The 27,100-nt window shown below is 33.0% G+C and overlaps 1 protein-coding gene across 4 annotated transcripts in view; it reads left to right on the top strand.

The window, feature by feature from the left end:
* The window catches only part of LOC108757283 (protein phosphatase Slingshot homolog 2), a 136,817-nt gene that overhangs the window by 83,856 nt on the left and 25,861 nt on the right, over positions 1-27,100 (top strand). For all 4 annotated transcript variants that reach the window (XM_018501755.1, XM_018501754.1, XM_018501752.1 and 1 more), the window contains 2 exons: positions 11,577-11,755; positions 19,602-19,667. In XM_018501755.1, coding sequence (XP_018357257.1) covers positions 11,577-11,755; positions 19,602-19,667 — 245 coding nt within the window. The remainder of the gene's footprint in view (positions 1-11,576; positions 11,756-19,601; positions 19,668-27,100) is intronic.

Below are 27,100 nucleotides of genomic sequence, written 5' to 3' on the forward strand. Positions count from 1 at the left end.
ATATTTATATACGATTTACTTCGATCGCAAAAATAGCTTCATTTTCTCGTATTTGTATTTAAATACGTCTATTTTTACTTAACAGCATTTTCCTTAAATTTTAAGGCGATTATTTAAAGACGATTGTGTGTATAAAATTTTACTGACAAATTGGCACGATAATAAAGGGACTTGTAAGTGGATAATCGCTACCGGGTGGTCCGAGATAAATTGAATTTTGCGACGGACAGTTACAAGGCCGATAGGGTCGATTATTGCATTGTTACGCGCATTATTCTGATAACTGCACGTGGAGAAGACTGTAGTCTATATTAATCTCCTTGAAAGTTAATAATAGAGGCTGTGTCCATTTGGCGTTCATAACGCTGTTGGAATTGTTTCATTCTTATTCTATATCAAATGTACAATTTGTCCTTAAAAAGGACAAATGATGCTCGCGAACATTACTAGCGTTATGTGAAATACTCAGAATCTTCCTGCAAAATATAATATTTCTACATTGTGCCTATAATATATTTCTTGTACAGATATGTAGATTTTAATAATTACATTAATTCAATATTATTTATTAATTTCGCTTTAATTAGTTTTTTAATTTTCTTCAGCTTTTTAACTGCGACTAAAATTTTTATTAATTTTAATTATGTTACTCTAACAACGTAAATGTATACGATTTTTTATGTGACAAATGAAGATTTGTCATTGTGGAAAATGGTATGAGATAAACAAATTTTTGTGATATTATGTTATATTATTATATACGCAAATAATGCTATTTAGAATTTTATATCATTATTTTTGGAATAAATTTAAATTTCGAGGTAAGATTCAATATTGAATGACTATCTCTATAAAGGAAAAAAAGCAACGTTATGTGAGTGGTCAATGACTTTCACAGCATCCTTTCATAACTTACTTTCTATACCTAAAAATGTTTTTCGATATTTACTTCCGTTTTCTGTAAATTAAACTTGTTTAATACGAAATATACACAATTTAACTACATCAAACTGCGCGCTTATAGAAACGAGGTTTTTTTCTTTTTGCCAAAATCATTTCCTGTTAAGCTAATGCGAATCTTTCAACGGCACGTTTCTATTATTTTTCTTTTGCAATAATAAACTATCTCTGAACGCGCGCGTATTTAACCACGTTTAACCGGAACAGGAAACTCTTGATAGAAACCGATGTTTTACATCATTCGTTACTGAGCGTGGAGAGACTTGCGAATGAATCGCCTTGCTTGTGTCTTTAAAAAAGTTTATTTACAGCAAAGATCTGGTTTTCATACTACCTGAAATATAAGAATCCTCTTTTCGTTTATTCGTATACCATATATTGTATGGAATCGCGTGCTGTTTTGCGTTAAAGCAATATTTTAAACAAGAAAATAGATTTATTTTTTCTAGCTATTATATCCGAATTTTTTGGGGATTGATTATTTAATTCGGCAATGAGTTTAATCTTTCTTAGATATTACAAGAACAAACCAAATCTTACGTTAATTGCCATCAACGTTTTAAATAAATATATAGTTTATTTTTCTTATAACTCCAGAAAATTCGTAAAAATAATTGAGACTCTAAAAAAAATTTTTTAACTTTCTAGAATAACAACGTAATATGTTTTTTAGCTACTAATTTCGTATAGTCGGCGTTTTATTTGTCTAAAAGCAATAGAATATCTCTTTCTCTGTATTTTTATTTTAAATTATTATCTAACATTTAGTATAAAGAATTTCTTATCAAGAAATATAATATGAAATAATTGAAACTATTTCTCAAGAGAATATACCTCAGTTAACATCTGTTATTCTAAATGAGACTCTAGTTTTGCATAAATTGCACATTTTCTATGCTTGCGGGTGACGACACAATTATAGATCTCAGAGTATGTATTTGCATATATATATTTTATTTAACATGATATCTTCTGATGAAGCAATCTAAAAGTACTCGTTTGATCAGTTCATCGGCTCAGCACAGTTGAGTCGAAAGGAAACTGAAAACGATCGGAAAGTAACACGAGACGTACGTTCGAGGTTATCATCACAATTGACGGTGATCTCGATATCTCCATTATACTTGTATACACGTAGATAACGAAATGATTTTATTCATGGCGGCCTCGAACGCACCAATGTCACCGTTCGGCGGTTTGGTCCAGGAACATCAATTCGAAGACCGTATTTGGTTGCCTGGTAGCAACACAGTGCACGCGACAACTCGTTGAGTCATCATCGCTCGTCATAAACGCTGCTGCTGCATTCAACGTGTCTCTTCATAATACAACGAAGGGCCACGACCGATCGATAAAACTACGTACCAGAACGTACGCACGCATGCACGCACAAAAAGGAATGGAACATCGTACAGGCCGCCTACTGTCTACGCTATGCTCTCGAAGAACCTCCTCAAGGTCGTCCGGATGCTGAGAAGACTCGTCCCATCTGCTGTCGAGGACTCGTCGCCTCTAAATGATGGATTGAATTCTAAAGAGCGCGACAGAAGTTGACAGACTTCGATTTAAGTCGGTGGAGTTCAGTTAATTTTATCTTTTCTTTTTTATATAATACACCAATAAAAATATTTATTCTCTTAAAAATATCAATTTTTAAAAATTTAAATATAATTTTATAAAATATAATATAATATATGAAAATATATGTACGAGGTCTATAATTGTGTTATTAGTTTGTGCCACAAACCTAAAAAAATGTGCAGTTTATTAAATACATAAGATTCAGTAACCACACGAACAAAATAGATTAAATTTATAATATTGAATTATGTATGTCCCCAATTAGAGAATTATTTTTAATCATTTTTATTGGTCGCCACCGCTCCTACCCAATATGTCGTTAATTAAAACAATGGAAATAAATTTAATTTGGACACCTCAAATTTAACTCAAGAAATTGTATTAAAGTCTTAAATTTAGTTGTTATTTACTAAGTGCATACGTTGATATAGACGTTGTTTACTTTGAAACCAATCATAGAAATGAATTGATTTGCATTTCTTTACGTATATGGAAGTTAAAAATAAGAAAATGTTATTTAATTCGAGGGATTGAGTTACTATTGCTCTTTTGATAATCTAGTACAGCAAGAAACAATCAATGTCCAACTGATAGTCTCAAATAGCGTACATGTTATATAGTTTGTCGTATCTTATATTTCTATTGCAACATCGAGGTTCGCTTCTATAAATTCCGATGAAGCGTCACTTATCTCCGTTTTCTTAAGATCAAATCTGCCTACCGATCTTTTATCTTATTCCAACATTTCATTACGTCTCATGGCTGAATTATTATCGTTGCAGTCGAGAGGAGGAGCCGATGAGAAAATCGCCGTCTCTCGCACCTCTCGTGCGATTCGCTTTCGTTCGTAGATACGGTTGATGCTGTATCTTACTATGCTGCCTACACGTGGCATTCGCGAATGCCGACATGGTTGATCGGGACACGATCGCGAAACACTTTCACGGTGGTGGCCTTTCGCGACGCCTCTCGTGGGATCTCCGTGGCTTGGAGAATCGGTTAAGATATCAGTTAGGTTTAAATCGAGCAATCTGGTTTTTGACACAAACAAATGTCTGTCGATTTGCATTTGCTCCGAGTTAAGTAATGTTGGAATCGTTTATCTTGGACGTCTCAAAACGATATGTAAAATGTGACTATAAATGCAATTTTATTTGAAGTGAATTATTCGTTTAAAGTATTATATCGTTTAACCAGGCGAGTGGGTCGATTGGAATATTAGTCATAAATTTGAATATATTGCAAAGAGATCACGAAATAATTATCTGTACACGCGTCTGGGGTTTTATAAATAAATTAACTCTTAGTACACATGATGATATTCCGATCCTTTAGTGTATAGTAAATACGTTTGTGGATCGTTCGTATCTGGATTAATTTCCCTCAATTTTATAAGTATAATTATTAAATGATGTTTTTAATACTTTAACATCTTTAGAAAGTATTTATAATTAAGATAATGAATTAAAAAGGATAAAGAACATTATTTAACCAAGTGCTTAAGTATTGAAAAACTAAAATCTGTATTCTGTCATACGACGAATCACCATTAACGTAAATTTAATGTCGCCTAAGAAGAAACACCCACGAGATCATTCGGAACGCAATGGCGAACGCGACCTTGGTTAACTCGATTAATCCCTCCTTTTTCAAGGTCGCGAAAAACGTCCGGAAATATAATCGTAGGTGCGTTCTTTCGTAGCCTGCACCTTTCTTCGGTGCACTGCATACACAGACTGAGAGCAGCAAGAGAAATGACCGTCTGGCTGATGTTATCGTCCCCTTAACTACGAGTTATGCTCCAGGCGTACAGACTCTTCCTCTCGTATAATCCTCCTTTAGGATCCTTTTCAACTTTCGATAACGATTATCTCGTCGTTGTAGCGAGAAACTTTTGAGAGATTGAAAGGCTGGATCTGGCTCCCCGAGATAGAGCACGCAGTTACGATGGGTCGTAATTTTGGCGCCACGTGACCTAAATAAAATCACGTATGATATCGAGATACTTGTTCCTTTAGTTTGGAAGATCAGTGATTCTCAGCTGTATCGATTAGTGGTATAGTTCTTGATTTTAAATTATTTCTCGTTTAAATGTATAATTAATTGAGTTTAAATGATATGGGTATGAGTTTTTAAAATTGTTACTATTATATATAAAATGAATATTATTATTAAACCAGGAAGATAGCGTTATTAATCTTCGAAGATAACGATTGAAACATGTAATGCGTGCCAAAGAACTATATGTAATTTTTAATATATTTTGATTTATATAACGATTCTCTTTGTGGATTTAATAATTCATAAAGATTATTTGCTAAAAATATCAACTGACCTAATTTTACTTGTAGTGAATTTTACCTTAGCGATATCAATTTAATGTTCATGTGGATGTGATTAACACCTAACATTAAAAATTCTATTTTGTAATTTAATTTTGTAAATAAGGTAGGATGGTGTTATTTCGTTAGTTTCAAATGTAACGTAATATGGAAATTTACAACGGCAAACAATATCTTCGCAATGATGTGCTTACAATTACATTATACAATCATGATAGTTCCTTGAGAATAAACATGACTTTTAAATATTCGATATGTGCTGTTTGGAACGTAAACATTATCGTGAGAAATGGACGAAAAAGTTTCGCTTACCCTATTAGAGTTATATGTCTACTCTTTGTATATGATGCGTTTTACAAACTCAAATATTCGTTAGATATCGTAGTTTTAGATTTGTACGAAGCGATTAGTCGAAGCGAGATTGTTGCAACATAGTTGGATAATGAAAATTTCGTTACTCGCTTTTTAGTCTCGTCCTTTCCATCGCGATTCGATGAATTGAGACACGATTTCTAAGTCTAATGGCATACATTGCGAGAGTCTCTCGCAATCTCGTATCTCGGATCGTATACGCTGACACGTGTTCGATATATCTTCTGGTACGCTATGCTTATGCAGAGCATACCGCATATATCATTTTCCCTTTTATCTCAATTTTGCCTCTGCGGGAATTATGCAGCGTCGAATTCTAATTTTAATGGCATAAGGATTGAAGTAACTTCAGCAAACTAAGATTCTCGGCACTGCGAGTTAATTATAGAAGACCTTATTCTTTAGTTAATCTTAGGAAAATTCTATTTTAACTTTCTCAAATTATTTTAACGCTCTCTCTTAATTAATGAATTTTTTTTATATTAAAGTTAACAACTATAGGATAAAATAATATCGAATTCTTATTCTCTTAAATTCTATATTGATGAAAAGTGTGAACATCTTAAAAAAATTCAAAAGATTTATAAATAAAAAGAGCAGCTCGATATTCACCGCGATCGAAAATGTTGGAAGAAATAACAATGTAAACGTCGCATGTCGAGAAGTGACTTGTTCTTGTCTCTTGTTTCTGATGCTTGAGCATTTTAATTTACTTTTTAGGTGATGAAAAGAGTATAACGTGTCGATACAACGCGTTATTAAGGCATAATTGTCAACCGCGGTGAGAATCCTAATGATTCGCTATGTGACCGCGTGTTATTTTGCCATCAAGATCTTGATATTATGTCGTTTAATTTCATGTCGTTCCATGAGCTATCCACTAATTTACACTTTCGCTTTGGAAGATCTTTGCGAGATACGCGTTTTAACCGAGAATTTGAATAAGCCAAGAAAATAAAACATTTCTTCTACATATTAGATATGAATTCATCGTATATTAATTCTTCACTAGGGATATATTTGCGTTATTGTAAAAAAAATTGTCACAAAATCTTTCAAATGGGATGTTGTATATTATTACACTTCTGATCTTTTTATGGATAAAAGTATATCTGATTATTTTTGCGATTAATTGCATATAATATTTTGCATGCAATATTTTGTACAAAATAAAAAAAAATAATATCTAGTGATAACACATGATAGTATATTATTACATTATTAATAATATTTCGGATAAATTGAAGTAATTTTTGTAATTGCAATTAAAAAAGATTTATATTTTATATAAATTATTTATCTTAAAATTAGTGAATTGATTGATTAGTTGGATTAAAGAAATATTTAAATTTTATTTAAATAACAGTTTGCGTCAATACCTTTTATTTTCTGCAGTTCTTTATAATCATAAATAATTTAGTATCGGTTTAATTTGACATTTGAAAGTTTCTGGTTTCAATTGCTCAATATATAGCAACAACTGTGAGTTGAATCAAATCGTGTTAATTGTAACTTGGTTGGTTTTGATATTCGACCTTTTTGCACCATCGAGTGTATTATATGTGATTGATGGACGAAGCCCGTTACTCGCTCCATGTAGTTGATCATTCGGTCGTAACAACCAACTTAAATGCATACGTAGAGAAATGCCTGGCAAGCAAATTGAGAAATTGTGTGCGATGCGGCTTCAAGTCTCTACAACTAATTAAAAACAGCACTTAATGTGATCGTTTATAATCAGTACGTTTATATGAAAAGGAGATGATATCAATTTCAGATTTTTTTACCCGAAGAAGTAATGAACTTTCCCGTCTTTAATTGTGCAGTTATATAGTGAAGAAATATTTAACGATACGTTATCATTTCTCTCATTTTTTAGCTAGCATTATTTCTTATTTTAGAAAATTGTAAATTTAATTTACTGTATAATTACAAAATGTAAAGATAAAACTGACCTAAATTGTATCCTAGTTAAATTTTAATTACAGGATAAAATAAATTGTAAGTGTGAGATATATATCGATAAATTACATTGCATTATTTAGATCGATTGCTCTCATCAGTTTCTAGCAAGAGTTTAAGTGGTTTTATAAACCAAGAAATTTTCGCTGCAAGAGAACTCTTGTCCTAAATACAGCGCTCTAAACATAATTCGCAATGAATACTTTCAACCGCACAAGAATAATGTTTTAATTTTATTCATTCTGTCGCTCGCCACTGATGATTATCACAATTATGGTAGGAACGCGTGGTTTATGGCGTCTCATAAGGACTGTAGATTAGGTAATTATCTATTCATTGAGGTTAACGACGTATAATTGTAGGCCCGGGAATGCAAGTATCCACATGATACATCCAAGTGTCTGCGTTACGCCATCGCCGGCATTTAAAGCTAAGTTGACGCCGAATTATGACGCCGTGGCCTTATGCAATTCTTATCAAGCGATTTGCGAGGACTAAGCCCGCGTTTCTCGCGATGGATCGTTTCGGCTACAATATTAATGAAAGTGAAGCTTTCGAGTCTCGCAAATAACGTCGGGTCAGCGTATGAGAAACATTTTCTAATTAATAATTATTATCACTTAAAATTAGCGTTTATCGGAAGGACGACTTTTATATTGAAGACTTTCCCTTTCTGCTAGACTCTTAGTCAAGACTTTCGCCGTTTTCTCACTCTCTTGGACTCTCTGGGAATCTTTTTTGCGATTTCGTGGCGTGTCTTCTTCCGAAGCAGGCTTGCGTACGGATGAGCGGATCATATAATCATGGCGTTATTAATCGCGATCGGGAAATCGTTCCACTCGATGATCGATGGCGGAACAAGCGAAACGGTTCAGCGACAAATCGTGACTACGGTTATCGTGTCCTATGCACTAAGGGGGCTACTTCCTTCTTACGAATAGAAATGAGAAATCTGCAGCTCTGCTGAGAGCTGCATATTGATTAAGACTGTGCATAATCATAGAAACGAGAAATCTTCTGCAGCTGTGTTGAGAGATGCATGTTGATTAGGATTGTGAATAATCAATGTACCAGAATTAGTGTCGACAATTTTCTTAATCATAGACAAGAAGTATAAGATGTAGTGCTGAGGGAATTTTTATAATTCTTGCTTTGAAATTCTTGTTGTTAATAAAATTTTTATACTATATATTTTTTATTTTTCTCATCGTCTTTATATATTTTATTTATATTCGAACACTCTTATTTTTCTTTAGTTGTTATCTTTGCATTTGTAATATATCGTTGAGGCTCATAATTATGTTTTAAAACATTTCAATTTTTATATTTATATTAATCGTAAATCATGAATGCAAAATGATCGAAATATTAAAAGTATATTAAATTATAATTCTAATATTGAATACAATACTACTTCTAAGCATATTAAAATGAAATTATTTCTACGGCGAAAAGTATATTATCGATAAAATTTAATTATGATTGATTTTTTGAAGAATATTTTCTGTATTTATTATTAAATAAGTTTCAGATACGTAATATTGATTAAGAGCTTTATTTAAAACATTTAAGAATATACATAATTTCTTTAATTAAATAATATTTTAATTTTTATGTCATTAATATTATACTTATAATATTTAGGTATATGATATTCACAGAATAATTAGAAAACAAGGCATAATGATATGGAAAGTATGCCAATAGAATTACTTGGAATTTGTAAGTAATTACAATCATTTATTCTTGATTAGGATAGTAAAAGGATAAATGTCTCTCACAGTATTTTCTTCTTTTTGCTCCAAATCTCTCTTAGGAACACACTGAATTATTCTCGTTACAAATATTGATATTTGAAACTTAATTAACTCCGGGCGCGGTTCTGCATTCATCATTTATTAACGCCTGCAAATGCGTTACGCGCGAATGCACCGGATACGCGATTAACATGCGTGTCAATTTTCCTCTGAACGAGAAAAAGCGTATTCGCCGAGCGCGCCCGCGATGTAATCACTATACAAAATCCGGTCTGTTATCGCGGTTGGAATTCTTTCTAGGGAGTGCGGAAGCGTTAATTGCCACATCGCATGCTGCGAAAATGCATGGGCCGACGCTCCTGCACTCGAGGACCTGCTCCAGTCGTTGTATTTGCAACAGTTATAACAGTTGCAATCGAGTCGCTATCAACTCATAAAAGTGGACGTGCTCCATAATCGGCAAACTCCGGTACGCTTATCGGGGATTAAGTTTAAGATAATCAAGACCGGAGCATCGCTGCTGCTCCTTTTTGCATTCATTCACGCGTGTGATTTCTTGTAATTTGTGTCGTTTCCTTAGCCACTGTTCTCTGGATCCACGGTAGCTAAGTTGAATTCTCACTGATGCGAGATAAGAGATGGATCGGTGAAAGTAATTAAACAGTCTGTGGGAGCATCGAACGCATCGTTCGTTGCGGAAACGTGTTTAACCGTTTCAAAGTAGAGATCACTGCGAGTGATACGTTCGCGTTTAATCGAGCGAGCGAATTATTGTGAACATTCTACCTGATCGTTACTGTCGGGAATTCTCTCGTGGAGTTTCATCCTGGAACTTCTAGTACAAGTATTATATGTTATATATGTTTGCTGCTTAACCAATCCCCGTTTAACCCTTATACATTAATTTCTCTTATTAATTCTAATTTATATACGAGACTAATAAATACATCTATAGAAATACTAAATGTTGCGAATAAGAAATCAATATACTTTTAACATATTTAATTTAACGTTTTTGTAGTATAGTATCACACTTTATATAATATGTTGTAATGAAAACATTATTACAAAATATTTCTTTTAAGACTTTTATTCATTAGTCGATAAAATTCTTTTTTAGATACGTTTTATGCAAAAATTTTGATAAAAATAATTTTTTATTTTAATAAAACAATACGGATAATTAAATTTCCATAACATATGTCATCAGAATAATTTGAATATTTTGAAATTCTTGACACCGTACACATATTGTATTTTAATATTATACGATTTAATATTATTTTTTAAAGCTACAAAACTATTTTGTTAATATTAAATCGTATAATATTAAAAGATATGTACGGTGTCAAGAATTTTAAAATATTTATTATCCTGATGTCATATGTTATGGAAATTTACTTATCCGTATTGTTTTTTCAAAACGAAAAATTATTTTTATCACAATTTTTACATAAACAGTATCTAAAAAAACGATTTAACGACTAATGAATAAAAATACAGGTAATTTATTTATATCTAATTTAAATTAGATATAGATAAATTGTCTGTATGAGCTTTCGTGGTTGTTTGTACATTAATAATATACGGCGATAAGATATAATTTACAATTGGAATTGTTAGACTTATTAAAAAATTGTTGGTACATTCCAATTTGTCAAATTATATCTGTTTGCTTTATAAATATATTATTAACGCACTCTGACAACCTCTCATATAGAGAATTTATCTATATCTGATTTATTCTTGGAATTATATTTTTTTTTTGTTAGTGCATTAATAATATAATTATAAGGCGATAAGATATATTTTTAACGGTCTAACAACCGCGAAAGCTTGTATAGGCAATTTACTTATATTTCCTCATATAATTGTTTATACAATTATCATATGTACATTATTTTTATGAAAAAAAAGTAAATAATATTATATTATACCGATATCGATACAAACAGGAAACAGCCGGTCGAACGGAAGTGAAGCCAATGAGCTGGTTATATAATATTACTTCCCTGTAATGTTGTTAACCCTGGAAGACAGTGTTTGTAGCATTATACAGAAATCAGTAAACGGTGCTACAATCGAGTACTATGATGCTACATAATTTCTTGTATCTCTAAGAATTTTTAGATCTTCTTTTGCTTACTTAACAATGAGATTTTTTTTTTCATTTTCTAAAATTATTTAATGCATATTCTGACATTCAGCAGATATATTTCTCTTCGCAAATAATGTCATGTTTCGATATGGCAGAAATTTTACCGAAAAAATATAAGTCAATTAAAATGATAACTCGACTTGGAAATATTTTCGATATAAAACACATTTAAATATTATAGTGAAATAAATGAAAAATAATTGTTCCTTCCGTTTTAATATTAATTTATAGGATATCGAAGAAACATTTGTCACATATAACGTTTTTATATTACATTTTTAAATACATTGTATCTAACAATGAGATAATTTACGCACATCGACGAATAATTTAAGTAAGCTTACAAATCGGTCTCCATTTGTAAGTAGCGTTTAAATATCCATCTGCGAGCTTTTAAAAGTTGTGCCATGAGTAATCGGAGATTTCTCCATGTCTTTCTTTCAGGCCGTGAAACTGGAGTCGGTGCATCCAGGAAGGACGCGATATCTCGTCGTCGTTTCCTGCACGGGAAGGCAGGACGCCGAAGAGAGTTGTCTCCTCGGAATCGATTGCCACGCCAGGGCGACCGTTGGTCTCGTGCTCCGAGTTTTGGCAGACACCGCTATCACTCTCGACGGCGATGGGTGAGTTCGCATCTTTTTCTTTCTCACTGTTATTTGCTTCGCTACGCTCTCACCGCGAGAAGCATTGCGGTCTTGCAATATTCCCGCGGCACTACGGATTAGCACGTTTCAGCGATTACAGACTCGTGTGGACTTTACTACTTTTTCTTATTTATGATCTGTTACATAACGTTACTCGTTAACTGGGAACATTCGCTGATTATTAAGCAATCAGTTATACTTTTAGGAGCGCACAGGCTAGGATTTTTTTTTTAATTTACTCAAGAGTACATGATTGTACAAAATGTTGTTCCTTTTAGATCATTTAGAGAGAATTAAGATTATTAGGTTCTGATTATAATATTTGCATGTTAATAAAATACGTCAGTGAAATATATTTATTATTTGATACATTAATAGACTAGGCAGATAAAAATAAGCATAAGCGAAAGAGTAATCATATTAAGACAAGGTCAAATGTTCACGAACTTAATTAAGCATCGCACAAACATCGTCATCGCTTGCGTCATGATTAGTGTGCGAATGTGCACATCTGCAAGCGCAATAGAATGTAATGTATACCGTATGGTAAGACCCTGGCATCAGATGTCTTCTTTCTTTCTCGAAGTTGCGGACAGTTAAATAACAGATTAATTACGGACCTCATCATAAATCGTGCCGTGTACGTCTTAATATATTTTCTATTGCAGTATAATTAATGAGATGAGGAAGAGATTATATTTTTATTTCCTTGAGTTGAAAAAAATATTGATAGACACTTGGAACGCTCGCTTTCTCTATCTTCAACTTGCTACTCTTCTATAGGGGAACATAAAAACGTAGACTATAAATCTGTTACAGCATATAAGGGTATTATATCAGAAATATCAGATGAAATTTATGACGAACTTTAATAGCATTTAAAATTATACATATACATGCTAGTTATTAATTAGAACAAGTTTCACAATCTCTAAATGCATTCATAATCCGACTTTGTATTTAATTGTCTTTCTTTGGTTACATATGTGTCTTAAGATTTCATGACTATAAAGCGTCTTGAAATCATATTTAAGATGATCTTAAAATCGGACTATTAATTATTAAATATTAAAGCGGATAAAAATATCAGCCTAAACTTATATGTTGGATGGAAACTTTTTTTTAACGTAAAGATTACATGAAAATTTACATGGAAGACAAAATTTGACTTTTTATTTACAATACATTTCTATTTTGCTAAAGCTTTCAATTTTGTATCAAAATACACTTATAATTATACCTTTTATAAAATTTCTCTAAATACATATTTAATAATTTGAAATAAAATTTCGTTTGTTTTGGCAAGAATTAAATTAATCGAGGAATCCGTGATTTTGGATAGAAAAGCGATATGTAAATTCGATATGAGGTAAATCCGAGGCATTCTATAACTCTATAGGAATAAATTTCGATTTTTTGATTGAAATCTCTGATGATTCAGCGTATTGCTGACGTTGCGCTGCTTTATATCCGGCAACCTGACCGATCAACAAATATTTTCAGAGCGGCACTAGCACGCGGCCACTTTCTAACGTTGGCTGTGCCAACTTGTCTAATTCCCTCTACTTTAAAGTGACTCATTGCCACGGCTCGCCTGCGGATTGAATGTTGTACCGATAATTAACGTGGCGGCGGCGACGTGCGTACGTACGCGCCGCGAAATGAAAGGAGAATATCAGTGGGTGTCTACGCGTAGATAGCAATAGCCTAAGTATAGACTTTATGCACTGTCTGTTTATCCGTAACCAACATAGACAATGTAATTCACGTAGACAATGTCTGATGTCCATGTGCTTTCTCCTCCTTTCTCCGGTTCTTTTTTTCTGAAATGTACTTTTTATTCAAAGAAGCTAACAATAAGTTTAACTTACACTATCATTCTTTACATCAGAATGCTCCGCTGTCATCAATTTCAATACAGTTTTATTCTTTCTTTCATGATTTTTTTCACTCACAGGCCCATTCAATGAGTCTTCTTTTAGCACAAATAAAACGTCGGAATACAATTTATAGATTTTTGCTGTGTATACAAATATGTACAAATAAATAGGTACAGGTACAGCTGAGAATAGAGAAAGGCGAACATGAATTTGTGTGTAAAGAGGAAACGTCGTTTGTATATCTTTTTGTGAAATCGTAGATTTGCCAGATTGCATTGTTAATTGCTTGTTCTCATTTCGGCGTATTATATGTAACACCGCCTCCACAAAGATAAATGCGAAGGTCGCCACCGTTCTCTCGGGCGTAGGGAAATGGAGCGCGTTACCGTAAGGCACGCGTGTTCAAGCAAGGTACTTGACAGGTGAGTACCAAGGTTACGACGGAAGGTCGCGACATAAGTTGCGAAATCGAGACGCGAAGTCAAGTAAGGTCCAGCACGGTTGTCTACCGCGATGCAGCACGTAGTGTGCAGTATTACATGCTGATGGAAAACAAACATTACAAAAGATGATACGGTGTCTGAAAGCATTAATTAAAGTTACTCTCACATTAGTTAGAAAGAGAAAAATGATCATTGCAATCTCGTTGCTAATAGACAATTTTATTCGTATATACAACTTTGACGTTTAGGGTCTTCTTTAAAAAGAAAATTATTTTGAGAGCAATTTTTCCTAAACTTTCATTTACTTAAATCTAGTGCATTTTAGGCGTTGTTCTTTGAGATATATTAGTTTCAATCACTAGACTTTTGACTACTGACATTTGATGTTATTTACTTGAGTTAATCAATTATATAGCAATTTATTATAATAAACGTTTGAGTTTTATTTCGATTTTTAATAATTATATCTTATTTGGATAATTAGAAGTTTAGGAAAAACTGCTCTTAAAATAATTTTTTATAAGACTCAACAAAGCGTTGAATAAGATATCATTAATCTGCGAGGAAATTGCAACAATGATCGTTTTTATTTCTTTTTTCATTTAATTTATATTATATCTATGGATACTTTCTTCGATCATGCAGTTCAGACTCTAAAATGATATAAAATGAAATATACGCGTAATATATCCGCTACATTGGCACATTAAATGAGTTAACAGCCACAGAACTTTCAATGGCGGTGTTGCACCAACAAAAGGATCGCGATCGCGTCTGAACGATATTGACACGTGGCTTTTCGCGCGATTAGAAAGCACTTCGTCATTTTCCATAGCTATGGGCAAGGAGCTTATTCACGCGAGAGCACATTGACTGGGCGACGCGCGCGAAGTTCGTGTCCGGTCGGGTGAGCAATTCTCGCGAAATTAGCGATAAAGGAATAGTGGGATGGATGGACAACTCGATGCGTGGCGAAGGGAAAAGGAGAAAGAAAAAGACTGAGAAAAGAAAATGAGCACGAACGCCGGTCAGCTCGCGTTCCTACGATGTCGATGACCCTCAGGGCGCGGACGATCGTCTCTCTCTTCTTCATCTTCCTCTGCTCTTGCTCCATTCCTTTCTCTCTTTTTCTCTTTCATTTTGATGCGGTTGTCGCGTACTCGCGAGAGAGTTAGAGTTGCAATACGTCATTCGCTTTCTCGATCGGTTGAAACACCGTCGGTTGCAGCAACAGTTTGGCTCGCTCGGCCTTTCTTACTGTCTTTTTCCGGATAGAGATTACCTATAGTCTTAGCTATATTACTTCACACGCAATGCAGCCAGAGAATTTAGTTGACACGTTCAATGCCGTGACGGTTATGCTTCATCGGCCTTGTGATATCGACGCGTCTTATTGATACACATGTAAAGTGCAACTGACTGATTACGTGCGCCGGAAGATAGCAAATTAAATGAACTAACGAGTATTACGAAAGATTGAGTTTATTCTCTATAACACAAATATTTGCAAGCTTAATTTACATTGGCATTGTGATAGGACCAAAGTAGCGCTAATTCTAATAAATGTGATTGAGGCTATGCATCAATTAGGCTGGTTGTTTAATCGTCGAACCATTGTCTTCTATAAATTTACGTACACTTGCTTAATCGAATGTAAGAAAGGCTGTTCCTTCTTCACTTTTATTTGCTAATCTTCAATTTGTGGGCAGCTTCATTTGTCATTAATATATTAAAATAAAAATGGAGTTTTGAAAATTGTTAAAGAATTGTTATACGTTTCGTAATGTTTAAGTAATAAATGCCATAGCTCACACAGAATTCTTAAATTGTCTTTACGAGAAGATTTACTTTTTAGACCGCGTAGTGTATAAAATCTTTAAGCCTAATCTACAATGTGTTCTTTGTTTCCTATTTTTTGCTTTTTACACTTTTCTGTTGCCTGAGATAAAAGTTGACGAACTTCGAAAGAGATAAGAAAGAGATGTGAAAAAGAAACGCGATTGTCGATAAAACGGTCGCAAAGAAGGAAAAAGAAATAAAAAATGAAATAAAAAATAAAAAATAGGAAGCAAAGAACACATAGACTAGGCTTTAAATAAAAATGAACTTTGGGAATTTATAAATTGCAGCGTTTATTACTGCTTAAACACATTACGAAACGTACAATACTCTTCTAACAAACTTCATTTTTATTTTGATACCATAATAAATGTGTTTTTGAATATTTTACGTTATTCTATTTTTATTTAATGACATACCTTATGTAGAACATTTTTTTAAATTGTTCTCAAACTAATTTTTTGTATTATTACTTAATAAAATATTGTACAAAACGTCAAGTTTATTCTGCGAAGAAATTACAGTGATTGCTTCATTATTTTTTCTTCTTGATGTAATTCATCATCATATATAAATATCCAGTAAATTGTTTTGTAGTTATAATGTAAGAATTTTGAATTGTGGTATTATTATTAAAACATTACAAAACGTAAGATATGATGGACCGTTGCGTGTATGTACACTGAAAAAAAAATATAGTCAATTTTGAATACTGCCAACTAAATATTTATTAAATATAAAGATATATTTATTTGATACAAGAAATATTAATTTGATTTAACAATCATTTATTTTTTATCGAACAAATATTTACTTACAGTAAGTAAATGTTTAGTTGGCAGTATTGAACTAAATATTTATTAAAATTTAACTATATTTTTTTCTCAGTGTACTCTCTAAAAGTTTTAGAATGAATTGTTACTCTAACTGTGAAGAATGAAATCTTACTCTTAAAGATTGAAGATTGAATCACTCTTTCAATACTGACTCAATTTTGCTTTAGAGTGAGAATTCCACTTCAAAAAACTTAGAGAGTATGAACATATCTAAGAACGTAATCAATTCTCAAAGAAATTCTGCTCTATTTAACTGGGCGGTTCGAAAATCGAGAATTTCTTAACGTCTATGCGCGTATCTCAAAGAAGCACAAAAAGGGCTAGCTATAAAATTCGTTCGCAGAATGTGCGTAAAGGGTAACTGTAATCGGCGAAAGAGGCGAATTAAAAAGAAAGCAGAAGAAAAAGAGCGTCCATTTTATGATCCGGACGATAACGGTGCGAAACGAGTAATTTTGCGTCGGAGGGGGCGGAGGACTGAAAATTGCATTTTTCCCATCCGTTTTTTTGTACTTCTTTGCGAGAGTAAGAGATCGCTACGCGAATAATCCTCAACGTTGTTACATTCAACACGCCCAAATTTCTACCCGCGAGGCACCTTTGCGTAACTGTTCGCGATTGCGTTTGGTAAATCTCTCGCGGCGATGCTCGACATTGTTTTTTTCTTCATTTATTTGTCCACGTAACTGCAACCTGTCGCGAATATCTTGATTGCGTAAGGTACAGATTTCGATATCGCTTTATTGCGCAGCTTTAAGTAGGGACACTTAACTGTCCCTATCGTGGTTGTCATAAATTTTAAGAGCAATATTTATCTGAGAAAGTAATATTGACTGATTTATTAGCTTGAAAGAAACAAAAGGCTACAAAAGAAAATTACAGGAAGAACTTTTGTGAATTAATTTCATTTCAACATTGTTGTAGTTTTTGTACACTATTAGATATTAAGGAATAGTACGTCGATAGATATCAATACCTTGAGTTGAATAACTTTATTATTTTTAACCTCTATTTATATCAAAATGTAAATCAACCCATTTTTGTGATTAGTTTCAAAGTAAACAACGTCCATATTAAGGTATGCACTCAGTAAATAATAAACTAAATTAAATGTAATACATTTTCTTGAGTTAAGTTTAACTCCATTGTTTTAAATTAGCGATATATCAAGTAGGAGCAGTAGTAGAAATGATTAAAAATAACTCAATATTATATAATTTTGACACCAATTTGATCATGTATGCAATCGAAAAAAGATGTAAAATAAGATTCTTATCTTGTTCTACATTTTTGAAAGCCCATTAACTTCTTACCGCCTGCGAATAAAAAAAAAATCATTGATGTACCGATGTTAGCTAAAGCGTGTTATTAAATCTGATCTTGCTTCTAATATTTGCGAATGAGGGAAAGCGATATGCTTCGAATAGCACGGCCGTGCCGCGTATGTGAAACGAAGTTTGACGTGAGTACCGTTCCTTTCTGGAAAAGACGATCGTAGAATCAGCAAGGATTTCCCGGAAATCTAACCGGCGCGTATTACGGCAGCGATTCGCGATTCGCGATACCCGCGCAATGCGATCTCCTTTACATAATGCGTAATTAATGGCAGTGCAGTGTGGTGAACGCGCGCCCCTTCTCGTGTCGTAATAGCGAGAATTGCATTACCGTTGCAGTTTTGAAGCATCGTCGCTTTGCTCGCCAGCGTAACGACAATCGTCCACTTGAAATAGCAAAATCGTGAGTTTGATCGTCCATTCCGTTAAATCAATATTACTTATGTAACGTCGAATCGAGGTCATTTCGCGGTGTCACGAACGAAATATTAATTCTCTGATGAAAAGTTAATAAAAATAAAATTGGAGTTGATATAGAAGTGACCTCAAAAAGCTCTGCAACTTTGTATAATACAATGAAGTGTCTTTGTAGAAAAATTCCAGTTAAAGTCCACATGATGCTCGAACCATTCTTTGTGTAATACTAATAATTTAGCATTTAAATAGGGGTTACGAGAAAATAACCGTTTACATACGGTTTAACATTTAAATGTAAATGGTTACGAAAATAACCGTTTGTTGCAATGGTAATGTAATCAAAAATATCGAAAAAATAACTGAAGTTTCTTGAAACTGAAATCTGATATTATTTTATAATTTATATATTTACGATTGTATTAGCCAGTCTATACAGACAATTTATGTAGCATGTATAATTTCGAAAAATAGGAAAAAATGAAGAAAATTATTTTGAACTACTTACTTTGATGAAGACATTCTCTACTTTTTGTATGATAAGGAAAAAAAAATAATAAAATTTGTAACGTAACAAAATTATAATATTTATTTAAGATAACAAGTATACATTATAACAAATTTTTACAGATTTTTAGAGATGAAAGCAAGTTAAACAATTAAATCCAGGAGTGCGTATTTTTTAAATTCAAATTTGAATTTTTTCCATGATAAAAATGTAAGAATGTTTTTATTAATTGTGGCTCTAATGAATTTACACAGTAGGAATTATGTAAGATATTATTTTGCTAAAAATATGTATATAACTGTGCCTTCTACTTAAAAATCCTTTGAATTATGTTTATTGTTACCTGAAAACATAAATATTAAAGCTCTGATGTGATCCTAGTGTTCCAGACTACTTTATATTCTATTCTTTGCGAATTAAATAATTTACACAGTAAAAGCGTCTTAAAACAGTAATATTTTCTCTCGTTGATTAAATAGTCTTCTAAAAAAGTATTACGTATATAACGTTATCTGATTCATCATGGTTCCTAAAGGTTATTGCGGTCTCACTTCCGGATTTTATCTTTCAGGGGTTTCAAGGTCAGCGTTTGTGGCCGTCAACATATTTTTAAGCCAGTGTCCGTTCAAGCCATGTGGTAAGTCTGCATCTTTGATAAACGAAACTGGTTTCGCACCGATGTAAGAATGGAGCAAAAAAAATAGCGGCTCTTAAACGGTTTTTATGTTTTACATAACGGCTGTTTAATACTGTGTCAGAGTGCGTTTTTAATGTTAAGTTCAGCTTCTGCGCGAAATTAGTTAAGAGTATAAAGAATAACGTTAACTTTAATAGAGTGTATACTATCAGAGTGTATACTCAGAGAGTTTTAATTTATTTATTATTGATACTAATAAGATAATTTGCATTGTTTTTATAAGAAATTATTATTTTTCTATAAACACTTTTGAGATAGAGAAGCTATAAAAGATTCAAATTAAATATTCTCGGCCAATTATTAGATATAAAAAAAGATATAACGCTCCTCTTTCATCTATGTTATTGTTAACATTTCCATATTTAAACAGTACAGAAATAGTACAGTATAACGAGCCATTTAAGCAGTACAGTACAATAAGTCACGATCGGTTCTTGCGGTATTTTATCGGTATCCAATATTCCGTCAGCTACGCTAGAGTTGTGTGATTGGAAAAGAAGGATCATTGTCATAAGCTGAACAATTGTAGCTAATAGATAATGTTGATGTAATTATACGAACGACGGATAACCCAAGACGATTGTCGATCACGGAAGATACGTCGTACAAGAGAACTCTAGACGTACACAGGGCAGCAAGACTTTTGATTAAAATAATATTTATCGTGAACCTGTACATTGTCGCTGGAAATAGATAAAATAATTAAAGAAAGAGTGAACAAAGAAAAATTGAATCTAAATTGAACGGCGAATTTACTCTTAAAGATGAGCTTCCTTGGTCATTCTGTTCGTATTTTCAGAAAAAAGTTCACTTGATCAGAAGGTTTTACGAAAATAAAGCACAACATTTTACGGGTATAAATTGTCTGTGTTGAGGCTATATGATTTATGTACAGGCTATGATTGATCTTCGAAATACATCTGGTCTGATGTATGTGCTTTTTTTTTTATCTCGTACAAGCGTGACTCAAGCGACACGAGGCGTGTTGGGATGAATTCTGGGTACTATAAAATTTCAGTCGATACTCCACGTGTCAAATGATGTTATCTGAATTTTCTGTTGCTTTCTGATGCTTTTACAATACACTGTTAGATATTAAAAGTTTAATGGCAGCCTACTCTTTTGAGTTGTAACGTTTTGTTATTTTTAACTTCTGTCAATCAATTTCTGTTGTTAGTTTCACCGTGAAATATACCAATATCCACATTAATGTATGCATTAATAAATAATGAACTAAATTTGGGTCAAAATACATGTTTAATACATTTTCTTGTGTTAAATTGTTTGACTCTATTGTTTCAATTAAATTAACAATATTGACACGGCAATGAGTAAGAGCAGTGGCGATCTATAGAAATGATGGAAAATAACTCGAATTGAATATAATTTGTTGTTATGAATTTAATAGTGTACGTATATTACATGCAATGAAGTATTAAATACTCGCAATACAGCGGCGAAGTGCTGAATGATTCGGGGGTGGGATGACGAAGATGTTATCGATGCGGAAGAGGCTGGACCAGCGCGAAAAGAAAAATCAGGCGTGGGTCGTGGTTTAATTGGTCGACATTACAATTGCCCTATGTGCGACCGGACAGACAGCAGGAACTTTCTTAGCCGCCCAACCTCTTCCGGTGCTATATTTTTTCAGTGCTAGCGAAAACAGTGCTGTCTCCTCCCACACGAATCAATTATGCTCGCGCTCTCTCCTTGTAGCGTTGCTTTGATCAATCGATAGGAAATTGTTCCATGAAATTGGATTAATCAAAAAATTACGTTTGATTTTTGGAAGTTAAATTCAATCACGTTAAAAATTACATTAGAATGTTTTATGTGATATAAACTCTATTTGTCCACATATTACAAAGAATGGAAGATACTTTGTCTTGTTGTAGAGAAGCTTTAAAGAAATCTTCTTAAGAAACAATTTATTTCTCATTTTACAGTAAACTTATCTCGAGTAAAAGATGTTAAAGATAATATATAGTTGTAACGATGTATATTTTTTTTACTAAATGTTTCAAGCAAAATCTTCACGTGTTCGGACACATACTTGAAAATAGAATAATTTTCTATAAGTTTTTTTTAGGAAACAATCTAGATTTTTTTTCAAAGATTTGATAGATATTACAGCATATGTAAATTTTGTCGCTGTTGTTACCAATTATTGAGTATTTTGAAATTAATTATCAATTTTTATATATGCATCGTTCTACTTTCCTTAATTAGTTAAATATTTATTTTGTATGAGCATATTAAAATCAAATACGTCGGTCAACAGTTATCAGAATAGGTGTCATCTCCTTATTTGTCTTATTCGCGTGACCTACGACTTCGGATTTGTTATTTCTGGTACTGCTGCGTGTGCTCGGACGATGTGTCTGAATTATAAATAGTCTTGCCTCCGATCCCGCCACGTGCATTAGCGTTAGCCCGCGGCGATTTTTGCAAAAGTGCGATCGACTCGGTGTGCGTAGGCGCAAATACCTTTGATGTCTACCGCAGTGTGAACTTTCGTGGGTGTGCTAATAGATTAGTTTGCAAATTGATTTTCGCGTGTGTACTTGAAGCTATGAACCGCGATACTCGCACAGTAGGAGAGAACGGAAACTAATTCAAATGGATCCTTGAAACAGAAGAACAGGAAGAAGAACGTGGTACTATTAATGCAAAAAGGAATATATCTTATTAAGCAGAAAATATATTTATTAAAACGACCGAGGGACGAGCAAATAAGATGTTTAAATAAGTAAAACATTTAGCAATTTAATAAAATAGTAGATATAATACAATGAATATACTTTAGTATTATTGTTATTGTAAAGATAAAATTGAGATGAAGAAAACTGATTCTTCTTGGAAAACTAAATATACGAGTTTAAAGTAATCATAAAAAATGAGAAGTGAAAAAGTATGTTATTGTAAATAGAAAATTAAAAATTTATTAGTTTCTGCCATATTTTTCTGTTTTTTTTTTTTTTCAAATTTTACTCTTTCTAAATTATCTTTAGAAGTGAGATTACAAATATTTCAGGAAATATATTAAAAATACACTTTCTCAATGTATAACAATATTACGTTTAATTATATTAATTATATTATTCAATTATATTATTTAATGATGTGCAAATTAATTATTAACAATATTATTAATAAATTTTAAACAGATAAATTTGACGATAGTGAACGCACTTTTGTTTTCAGCACTTCGCGAATTTAAATAACGGTTTTAAGTAATCGAATCAATTCTTTTGCAAAAAAAAAAAGGAAACAATTGTATCACTGCACAATTGTTGCATTCAAGTCCGTTACTGCACGAAATGTGACATGTCGAAATACGTCCTGCACCGCGAACGAACATCGCGACGTCGGGAATACCGTTGCTCGTCTCCTATCAACGACGACGACGACGACGGTGACGACGAAGACGTCGGGACGTCCCTCGTCGTCGTCATTCTATTTTTGGAAAAGCCCCGTTGGTCTCGACCATCACACCGTGGTGGGGTTGGTTATACAGTCGCGGACCACCGCCCGCGCCATTTATGGGCGCGTCGCGACGCGTGGTCACTTTGCCGAATTTCATTACGTGATCGAACGACACTGAGCAACCCCTTTTGGAATCACGTTGTTTTCGCGTGCATCCGTATGTTTCTTTTTTTTACGGAAACGTCATTTTCCACCGCTACTTAGACCGTACGTAGTTGCGTTAAGTATACGCGTTTCTAACGCTATTAACTTTATTGATTATTAATATTCTTGATTATTTTTTGATTCTTTATTGATTATTTTCATCGATTGATCTTTATTGATGACGTGATGCAGTGGTACAGTTAAGAGGAATTGATGGTATTTTTTTTTATACGAATTATAATTGTATTAGTAATACAAGTAATTTAAATTGCTGAAGAGCTGATAGCTGTAGGACTTAATGCAGAACTTATCACTATATATTGCAAAATAAGTGATAAATATATGCAAAAGATGATCACATCCAAAATTTATTATATTTACGTTATAATACATTTTTTATTTTGCGATATACTGCTGCTTCAGATATTAATACTTGTCTTAATGAAAATATTGATAATTAATAATTAATATTCTTATAATATTAAAAGTGTATTTGTGGATAATACGTACATAAATTACACGCGTAGAACATATACATTATAGCAATCAATGAAAATTGGAATTGTAAATTAATAGATAATATTGTTATTATTTCATTCATGTTAATTTAATTAATTTTGCTCTGCGTACACACATAAATGATGAATATGATAGACACAATGTAATGAAACGCGTTAATTATAAGAATCAAGTTTTTCATTTCATTTTATTAATATGATTACGATAATACTATTATAAATAGACAATAGACATTCTTTGTTCTGTATTATCTTTGTGTTTGTATTTAGAAACTATTGGGGATAATTGCTTCTTCGTATGTATGAGATACCTAAGGGCTATTGCGAAAGTTTACCTCCGTTTGGATAGCTGACCTCTCTATAAACGTGACCCACATACGTAATTGTACTGAACGTATCCACTTCGTTTCAACTTCAAAAGTTTCTCGTTTGCAGACGGGAACTCCTCTCTGATTCCGAAACCCGCCGCTCAATGTCAAGCGTGAAATATTAAACGTGCTTGATTCGGTAGTCTTGATATTTTCTTTGTGAGCGAATACGCAACGCAGAGGAACGCTGTTTATTTATGAACGTTTGCCCCGCGCAATTATTTTTCGATCCATTGTTACGCGTATTCCCGAGGAATTTGCTTCTTATAGCGGTATAATTGGACGTAAACATCTCATTCGGTTGAGATATTATTGATCGAAATTCCTGTCGATGTTGTCGATCTCTTTTTACGCGATACCTTGACACAGAATTTCCGGTCGCGGCGGATTATGAATGTCTAGCTAACATAAGTGTACCAGCTGGTACCTGATACGAGTTATTAACTAGTATGTAATCGATAAAAGATTGTTTTATTGGCAGTGCTTAATGAGTCGCTGAACTGTGAATGTAAATATAATTAGGATTAAAAAAAATCTTAACATGGATAAAGAGAAATAGATTAAAAAGAAATTTATGTAAATTTCACATTTATATAGCGAAATGGTTGGACTCAGTGTGCATTGGTATATTAAAGCCATTGCACACAAATTGACGCAAAGATGTATGTTGATTATAAATATAGAAATCGGTTAAACTGTAAAATCACTCAATACACCTTATTATGCTGTTACATAAAATTTTTATCATTCAAAATATTTGCATTTTACTTTTACATTGCTTTAATATGCACCAGTGCGCACTAATGCGTCTAATCGAATTCGCTATTAGATTCTTTCTTGTGTAAAATGTAGATAAAATTTAGAGGTCCATTAAATAATCAAATTATAATAACAGTAAAGAAATAAATTTTAAGTGAAGAGCAATAGACTCAAATTCATAGCGAACAAAATCTTGGAACAGTTTCTTACTTCGCAAAGATTATATATTTATTTACATTTTTACGTGCAGATATATCTGTATACGAATATTATAATATACATAATATTAATAAATATCTGATAGTCCTGCTTTAGGGCTAAATCATTATACGTATCCTGCTCTAGATATCCGATTCGATGGACGACAGTTTGCGATCTGGTTTTTGTTTTGTCGGTGCAAAACGTGTCAGGTCGACTGGTTTCCAAGCCGTAGTGACGGGTTCAGGCGTGGTGAATGTTCAGCGATGAGTGCTGTCCGTCTCCAACCGTGCAGATAACTTTCCGCGTAGAGTTTCCTCTAACGATCAACTCCAATTAGCACAAAGAGCTGATTTGATTGAGTGTAAATCATGAATGTGGTTACTCTTTCACGCGCAGAGAGGACTGTTTAGTTAGTGAGACGGTATTAAAAGATTGATAAAAGGCCAAAACGAAAGCGCGATAGGGTCATCTTTTTTCACTTTAGTAGACAGGAAGCCGCTTCGCGGGATCATCAGGAATCAATGAACTTCAAGCGGACAGCCGGCCAGAACCGGTTCTCAGCCGGATGACGAAGACGAGAACTCGAAATGACACCTCGTTCTATGATGAGGTTGCCGACACTTGTACAGCATTCTCATCGTGGATGCGATCGTGTCGATAGCGCGAGAGATCGCGTCACAATCCCGCATTTCTAATGCCTCGAGAGATCTACTTAAAAAACTATACTGTTGATTTGATACATAATTTGTTGCATTATGCCAGATATGATAATGTCTAATATATTAAGAGAAATGTTCTATTATTGCGCAAAAGCAATTGCAGCACAAATTTTCATTGATATAACTGGTACTGGCTAAATTATGTTTTTTTTTTTTTTCTATAAAAATTTAGTTTTATAGGTAATACTTAAATGAATTAAAAATATTACACTATTTAAGAGAGATTCTATTCTTTTTATATTAAAAATTTATATTCGCAGAACGTGTTATTACCGGTTCGTAATCTTAATGGCAATTTTTTATAATATAATTATATCTTCTTTGACATATTAAGCATTATCAATAAAAGAAATGACTTATTCCTGTTTATGAAAATGTAAAAAAATAAATATCTTTAATCCTATATCTTGATATACGAAAGTTTTAATTAGAAATAGAATGAATAAACAGACTTAATGCGAGTGTTTAAAATATAAATTCGCGTAAACGGCGTTGATAACAGATTATAGTCCTTATCGTCGCGCATTGTTGACACGCATGAATGATATCTCGCGGATGCGTCTCTTCGTTGTCGATCTAAGAGCCAATAAGAGCTGCTGTCATTTATTGACGAGATCAATCAGTCGATAGCCTGTTCGACTTTGTTGCTCCTTGCTTTATATTTTCGCGCTGAGGTTGTCGACTCCTATTCGCGTTTTCACTTTTTGTCAGAGAAACCTCGGGCACCGATTTCAACGCAAGTCGCTTTCACGTCGTTCGATACCGACGCGATTTATTATTGCCGGAGGAGACAATGATACCCGTCACGTTTCGGATATATGAACTTCAAAAAATTATGCTGTTTCGTCCGTCTGCGCACTCTCTTCAAGGAAGAGGCACTGTGTTTTCCAATATTAGACAAAAAGAAAGCTTCAATGTTTAACTCGAGATTTAAAAAAGGACTAAAATAAATTAAATATTGAATTGCTGTTATCAGTATATGTATATTTTTACAATGAAATTTAATTAATTCCTTACTTTTCGCTACATTTGTTTTCATAATTTAAAAAAATCATCGAAAATATATGTAAACGAATATCAATTAGTTTTTCAGTGCGAGCTTTTTTACGTACAATGAGCTATTTCTTAAAAAGTTTTTGACAGAATTTTCCTTTCTTTTGTCGCTACAATTTAAAATA

This window comes from Trachymyrmex septentrionalis, unplaced genomic scaffold, assembly GCF_001594115.1.
Source record: "Trachymyrmex septentrionalis isolate Tsep2-gDNA-1 unplaced genomic scaffold, Tsep1.0 scaffold136, whole genome shotgun sequence".
Lineage (NCBI taxonomy): Eukaryota > Metazoa > Arthropoda > Insecta > Hymenoptera > Formicidae > Trachymyrmex > Trachymyrmex septentrionalis.